This window comes from Wolffia australiana, chromosome 14 (genome assembly GCF_029677425.1).
Source record: "Wolffia australiana isolate 7733 chromosome 14, ASM2967742v1".
Lineage (NCBI taxonomy): Eukaryota > Viridiplantae > Streptophyta > Magnoliopsida > Alismatales > Araceae > Wolffia > Wolffia australiana.
In genome coordinates this window covers 8,593,470-8,601,534 of record NC_135848.1, presented here as the reverse complement: position 1 = coordinate 8,601,534, position 8,065 = coordinate 8,593,470, and the positions used below count along the sequence as shown (strand labels likewise).

The 8,065-nt window shown below is 37.9% G+C and overlaps 1 protein-coding gene across 2 annotated transcripts; it reads left to right on the top strand.

Annotated features, from left to right (window-relative positions):
• The first annotated feature begins 347 nt into the window (after positions 1 to 347).
• Positions 348 to 7,655, top strand: LOC144712118 (protein FIZZY-RELATED 2-like). Of its 2 annotated transcripts, none has more exons than XM_078586306.1 (10): positions 348 to 972; positions 2,214 to 2,336; positions 2,424 to 2,528; positions 3,413 to 3,568; positions 3,655 to 3,717; positions 4,144 to 4,338; positions 6,137 to 6,238; positions 6,324 to 6,386; positions 6,472 to 6,540; positions 7,374 to 7,655. In XM_078586306.1, exons 1-10 carry the CDS (start codon positions 415 to 417, stop codon positions 7,425 to 7,427), a joined length of 1,488 nt encoding a protein of 495 aa, XP_078442432.1. In that variant the 5' UTR covers positions 348 to 414; the 3' UTR covers positions 7,428 to 7,655. The 2 variants fall into 2 exon arrangements, with proteins under 2 accessions (XP_078442432.1, XP_078442431.1); XM_078586305.1 differs by having other exon boundaries at positions 3,389 to 3,568.
• Positions 7,656 to 8,065: the final 410 nt, after the last annotated feature.

The window sequence follows — 8,065 nt, the reverse complement described above, 5'->3', positions numbered from 1 at the left end:
GTTTTGAGTGCGGGTGAGGATATATGTACATGGAATGAAAATCATAGAGTCTTACAAAAATGCCAAATTATATAATATTATAGATGGAAAACAATTACCAATTGCAAAAATACATTTCTTCCAGTGTTTCTGCCACTTACATATAGATATATATGTATATATATACTTATAAAATGCCAAATTACATCCCCCACATACATATATATTTCTATATATGTACAAAAAGCCCAAATTACATATATGGCTAACAATTACAAATTGCAAAAATACCTTTCTTCAGTGTTTTTGCCAGAGTAAGGGTATCACTACAATTTTAACTTCACCTATTATCAAAAGGCCTTCTCTGTTCTTGGCCAGTTCATCTTCCTCTGCCAGTTTTCTCTGCGTTCTTCCTTCTCAGATCGATGCTTGGCGATGGAAGATCATCAAAGATCATCATCATCATCATCTTCATCTTCATCAACATCATCATCATCGTCCTCCTCGCTGACGAATCCGTTCAAGAGCCCGTCGACATCCCAAAGAGTAATCTACAGCGACAGATTCATACCTAGCCGGATCGGATCGAACTTCGATCTCTTCGATCTTAGCCCACCTCCGCAACAATCGTCTTCCCCGGCGCAATCCCCGTCTGGCGAGAGAGAGAATCACTCCGGCCCGTACTCCACTCTCCTCAGATCGGTGCTCTTCGGGCCACTCACACCCGATCGGCCCACGACGGGTAGAACGTCGCTGTTGGCCACTCCTCCTTCTGCGACCGGTTTGGATTCTTCTTCTTCTCCTTCTTCTTCTTCTGCTTGTTCTTCTTCTTCTAGTTCTTCTTCGGTGAGCCCGTTCGGGAGGAATATCTTTCGATTCAAGAGCGAGGTTATCAGACGGTCTCTTTTCACTGAGAATCAAGATGGGGGATTGGCGGACGCCGTTGCCAGCCCTCCGAAGGCCCCCAGGAAGGTCCCTCGTTCTCCTTACAAGGTAATTTGTTCTTGGGCTCTGCTCTTTTTAGGGTTTTGCTCTTCCGGATAACGGATTTTTTGAATAAAATTCAGTTTCAGGGCCTTTTCTGGACAGGAAAAATGCGTCACTGTCAATTCAACGTTTTTTGACACTCTTGTCTGATAAAAAAACGTTACAACATCTTCAACGTTATCGCCATTTTATATTCAAATGAGAACTTTTTTTCTTTTTATATTAAAAAAAAAACGTTATCGCCATTTTTATGTGCCCATGAGAAAAACTTCTACTTCTTTTTAACTTGTTCCTGAACAAAATATAGCGTGCCCAGGGTTTAATGTACATTGTAGAATCTTACAGAAAAGAATGTACATTGTCGAGTCTTTCAGAAAAGAATGTACATTGTAGAAAACTTCAAATTTAAATTAAATTTTAGGTTGAACACTTGTGGAGTTCATCAAGTGTTGACTTTTAATATGTATCGTGTCCTGAACAAAATATAATGTGTCCAATGTTTCGTGTAAATTTTAGAATCTTTGAGAAAAGAATGTACGTTGCAGAGAATTTAAAGTTTAAATTAATTTTTATGTCCAAAAAGTGAGTAATTCTTGAAGTGTTGAGTTTTTAATGTTGAGTCTGGTCCAAAGGGTAGACCCAGCTTACCCGATTCTTCTTTATTGGGCTGGCCTGTCTCCGATGAATGAGCACACTTGCTGGCACCCGGTTGTCGTTTTATGTCATATTCAAAAAGATTCGTAGCTTTGATTCAATATTTCACATTCCATTGATCTTATAGCATAATTTTAAGTCATTGTAACACCTCTTTTTCGCAAATTTTTAGTACTTTTAAAAAGATTAATAGCTTTGATTCAATATTTCACATTCCATTGATCTTATATCATAATTTCAAGTCATTATAACACCTCTTTTTCCCAATTTTTAGTAATTTTAAAATATGTAAACAAGCCAACGCCGTCGATTCTCCATCAACTGTTACCTCATTGTCGATATCAGTACGTAGACGTTGACGTTGACGCAAAAGTTAAAACATGCCAAACCCTATCCCTTCACTTCCTTGGGGAAGATTCATCTGTATTGCTCGCTGTTGCATGTTCTTGATGCCCCTTCAACTCAATAGTCTTATAATGTCTTTACAATAAGATTAGTGGCTTTGATTCAATATTTCCCATTCCATTGAAGTTATATCATAATTTTAAAACACTGCACCACCGTCGGATTCATCGTCTTGTTCACTGTTGCAGGTTCTTGATGCACCTGGTCTACAGGATGACTTCTACTTGAACCTTGTTGATTGGTCGCCGAACAATGTGTTGGCTGTGGGCCTGGGGAACTGTGTGTATCTCTGGAATGCTTGCACCAGCAAGGTGAGATTGCTGTAGAAATATTTCTTTTGTTTTTTTGGGAAGTGCTTCTTTATACATTATTTATGATTTTGCGTGTAATTTTTCCAGGTGGTCAGACTCTGTAATCTTGGTAGTGATGACAGCGTCTGCTCTGTGTCTTGGGCACAACGTGGCAATCTCTTGGCTGTTGGGACGAATTTGGGAAAAGTGCAGGTTTGGCTTTTGATTTTTCCAAATTGATTCAATATACCTGAGAAAAATAATGATGTATGTGAGAGTCTTGGAACATATGTGTGGTGTGAACATCAGACATGTTAAAGTCTGAAACGTGAAAATTGAATGGAATTTCAGTACCAAAGTCATATAATGAAATTAGTCTCATTTGTTCGTTTTTTGATGATACAGACCTCTGTATCTTGGATCGTTAGACTTCCAAGTTAGGATTAAATGACTCAAAATGAATAGCGACCAAGAAATACAAAATCCAAACGATTACCAATGAATGTCACGATCTGAGTGGTTAGTTTGTTGATGACAAAGTCTCCTAGAAAGTTCTTGGATAACTAGACTTCCGAGTTAAGATTATGAAAGTAGAAGTAGATGGGAGGAGATAGGAAAAGAGACTGACCGAGAAGCCGAGAGAGGCAACTCTGCTTCTGAGTCGCAGGTGCATTCCCCGTACTTAGGTTACGAACCACTGCGTGATCTGGAGCTTCTTGAAAATTAGCTTGAATGACAAGTTCCCCCCTTGGATCTTATTTATATACTGGGGGTGCATGCCACCTTGCAAGCACATGTTTCTGCCAGCCTCTCTGCAGGCCGGCCGTGAAGTTCTCCTAAAGAACTTGTCGATCGACCAACTTAGACATGTTAAATCTAAGCCATGAAAAATGAAAGCAGTTTTTATGGATAAATATGTGATCAAAATATGTAATAACGTCAATTTTTCTGATTCTTAAGATGTATATTTATGGATTTTATGAAGAAAACACACTTGTCAAATGATAATCTACATTTTTTTCCCAGCATTTTTTATTAAACGATAAACCTGTTAAATCCTTCTAATTTTGTAGATTTGGGATGTATCTCATTGTCAGAAGATAAGAACAATGGAGGGTCATCGCCTCCGGGTGGGTGCTCTGGCATGGAGCCCATCAACCTTGTCATCTGGTAGCAGAGATAAAACCATTCTTCAGCGTGATATTCGCGCGCAAGAAGATTTCCTCTGCAAACTTTCTGGGCACAAATCAGAGGTCAAGAAAATTCATTCTCTATACATCATTCTCTGAGCATCCAGATAAATCTCATTTTTTAATCCTTAGTATTCATCCAATTTTAGGTTTGTGGCCTGAAATGGTCTTATGACAACCGTGAGCTGGCATCCGGAGGGAATGACAACAGAGTAAACAGCTATCTTTCTCATTTATGTCATTTAATTAGTATCTTCAACATAAGGTTTGCCGACGATGAGGAGTTCATCATCTACGAGGGATGATGACAAGTCTTCACCAACCTAGTCTGCAGGCATAATGATAAGGACAAAATCATCTTTGTCCTCCTTCATCCTAGCCACAGATGAATGACGAGAATGATGATGACTCATCCTCTGAAAGAGTGATAATGATACATCATTGACATTTGTCTACAATTTGTAACGAAGGATGATCACGATGAGAAATAGGTTGTTGTCATCTTGATGAAGATGAATGATAGGGATGGTGACTCTTGTCCTTCTCCGCAGTAATGATGGTGATCCCTGTAGTTCTACATTCTCTGGGATTTTTTCTCTAATTTTTCTTCTTCCGTTGCATATACATTGGGCGGACAGCTTTTTGTCTGGAATCATCACTCTACACAGCCTGTGCAAAAATACTGTGAACATACGGCTGCTGTAAAAGCCATCGCTTGGTCCCCTCATTTGCATGGACTGTTGGCTTCGGGTGGAGGAACTGCTGATCGTTGCATTCGTTTCTGGAATACAACAACAAATGCTCACTTAAGCTGTGTGGACACGGGCAGTCAGGCAATATATCCTTCTCTCTTTAATCCTTTCTCTGTATCTGCCTCTTTAATTACTGGGCTTCTCCATATTAACTTGTAAAGGTTATATGAGCTGGCCTTTATTTTCTTATAGGTTTTATCAGAATTACCTCTTTGGGTATATTTTTTAATGTTTTTTATATGGTCTATTTTGCTGCTAAAACCCCAGATGTACCTCGTGCCAATCCTTGACACAAATCAAGAAGTCTTTAGTCCTTGAATACATTTTCTGCCTAAAATACTGCCCTGTGGGATACAGGACATGGAATGAGTTGTTGAAACTTGGCCCTCTAACGAGTTTCTGTTTCTTCTCATTGCCGGACTCCTAGCGCAGTTTGTCATCATCTTTTGTCCTGCAAATTGTGAATGCGTGATGGTGAAATTTGGTCATCGTCTTTTTGTTACTCTGTTTAGCTTTTACTCTTTTATATGACAAAGACAATAACGAGCCATCATTCTCTGATACAATCTTATGCCCCCAAGAGTATCTTTGGTGTTGTATTCAAATAGAATTTGGGTTGGGCTTTTCTATTCAAATAATTGTAGCTCTCCCCTTTTGGGGGCAGTCAAGAATTATTTTGGAATAGTATTTGGGTTCCTATCTTTCTCTCCCACTCTCTCTGGGGCAATGTCCATACCCCAGATATCCCTCGTTTTGGCGATGCCCATTCTGCTCACCTTCCTGCAATCATTTGACCATATCTTCAGCTCGCTCCTATCTGTGTCAATCCCTTCCCCATTCAGATCAATTTTCTCTATCTCTGTCTCACAGTTCCTCAATGTCTGACAATATTTAAATACAATTAATTTGATCGAACTCTGGGTTTTATCATCCTTTTCTTCATTCCTCTCTGTTTAGGTGACGATGAGGATTTATCATCTTCATTCTGGCCTCAACAAACTATTTAAAGAAATTAGAGGAAAGCTAATACGACTAAAATACTTCTGGTGGACGTGGGGGATCCTAACAAACCGCCATAGGGAAGTAAAATAATTTCACGTCTTTGGGGTGATGGGCCATCTATAGCATGGCCTTATACAAGGCCTGATCCAGTAGTGGGCGTAAGGATCTCAATGATTTCATAGAAGTAACAGGGATACTATAGAGAATGAAACCTGCGGCTCTGGGGACTTAATTTCGAAATATCCATAGAAGCCATTTCCAATAATCATGAAAGTAAAAAATTTTGGTGACCTTAATATTATCTTTTTTATTGTTCATGTTTGGTCTATCCATTCTAATATTTCAATGAGTCCTTTGGGTAAATTTTGGTGCATGTTTATATTCCTGGTGTAGTAGAATCATTTTCAGGTCGGGTGACTTCTTAAACATAGAAGTAGTCTGGAACCAATGTTACCTTTGACAGCCCATTGCATTCTTCTCCTTGTTAGCTACAATAAATCATTTAAATATATCAATGTCATCGTCATCATAATTAAGTCTTCAAATCCTTTCATCTATATCGTCATCATGGTCCAGTTATTGAATTTGTCATCGTCATTCATCCCAGCCACTAATGGATGACAATGATAATGGTGAACTCGTTACAGTCCGTCAATCGTTCACACCCACCCATTTTCTGCCTTTAATCTCATGTTCCTCGTCTAGTGGTTAATGATGTTACTTATTTACTTTTCATATTCATATTCGTACAGATGAGGAGAAAGTAAGATGGATTTATATCTATTCATGCGAAATTCATTTTTTTTTAGTAAGTCATAAATATAATATTGATTTGGTAATCAACCTGACTAACGTTTATTCTTGATCTCCCATGAAGGTTTGCAATTTGGTCTGGTCGAAGAATGTCAATGAACTAGTCAGCACCCATGGCTACTCGCAGAATCAGATTATTGTTTGGCGGTATCCTTCCATGTCTAAGGTGATTACAGTTCATGTTAACTATTGAATAAACGCAGCTCTACAAATGAATCTATAATGTTATATCGATCTCGTTCATGCAACAGATTGCAACTCTGATTGGGCACACGCTACGAGTTCTATACCTTGCTATTTCCCCTGATGGACAAGTAAATGGCTCCCCTTGTCTTAACATGTCTTCTTATTTTATCTTCGAATTAAGAGGGTGATTTAGAATTGTTTTACTTTTTTAAGACGATTGTGACTGGTGCTGGTGATGAAACATTAAGATTCTGGAACGTATTTCCTTCTCCCAAGTTCCAGGTATGTGAACTCAAATATTTTGATAAGGTTTTAGGAACTTACCTTTTGTTTTTGAGTAATATTTTAGACTTATCTTAGTCCTTGCATTAGGGTTCGGTGTCAATGATGATTATGACAATGGGCAATGATGATGATCAATCATCGCCATCATCCTCACTGTCATTCATTGGTTGATGACTCATGGCCATTGTCATTGTCGTCCGGTTTCCAAGAGCCGTTGTCATCATTGTCATTGTCTTCCACTCTTTCCAAGCTAAAATGGCCATTGTCATCATCATCCAGTTTCAACGGGTCATCAAGTTAGTGTCATTCATCGGTTGATGACGAATCATCATCAGCATCATCTCCCAATTTCCAAGAGCCGTAATCATCGACATCCAGCATTTTTAAGATAAGACAGCATTCATCATGACATTGTCATCCTGTTTTCAACATTCTCCAAATCATCATCATCCACCGGATAATGACAAACGGTCATCGTCATTGTCATCTTGCAACCAGCATCCATCATGACCAGACTTAGATTGCATATTAAATCATGTTGTCTTATAGTTCAAAAAAAAAATCATGTTGTCTTCATCATTGTTGTCATTGTCATCCAGCCTGTAAGTGTCTTCATGTATTATCATCCATGGATTGATGACGAATTGTCATCATCATTTGTCCACGCGACGCATGGATGACTATGACGATGACAAAATTTGGGAATGATCATGCTTTCTACCCTGCATCTTCTTTCTTATCTCCTGTTCCTTCCTTTATTTATATTGTATAGACTCGGTATTCCATAATGTTGTTTTTATTCATATTCCATGCTACTTTGATTATTGCAGAGTAATGAAAACGATATTGGGTCTTCTTCTCTTGGGAGATCACAAATTCGATAGCAGCAGAGTATACTAGTTGCAAAGGAAATCCAAGCCCCTCTTTTCTGGTCCATGGAAACATTAAGATATCAACTCCTCAAGTAGCAGTTGGAAACAAGAAGGATGATGCTAATTAACTGTATATATCTCAATTATATGAAGGAAAGTTATTTGCCAATCAAAATGTGATCATCCTAACTGAAAACTGTAAGGTTCTCTTTTTAATTTAATTTTATTTGGTTATCTTCATTAATTTACTCACAGCTATTATTTGTTATTTCTGTCCAGTTTTCTTTTATAGAGGTCAAAATATGAAAAATTCCTGTTTTCTTATGCTAATGATCATTTATATTATTTTATTCCATTGGAGTATGACGGGGCGAAAATGCAGCATACATGCGTGGTTAAATTTCTTTCTTTCAATGAACATGAACATGCAAAACCTGTAATGCTTGAAGCTCCCATTAACATAGTAATCATTTTTTTTCTGACATTTCTAAAATTATATATCTTTTTCCTTGAATGATCAAAGTGATGTAACGTAGCGCATGCGAACATACCGTGTGTCAACTTAAGATTGTAAATTTTATTTTTTAAAAAACATGAAATTTGAAAACTAGGACGAACGGATGATGATTACTAGAAAATAAGGTAAATTA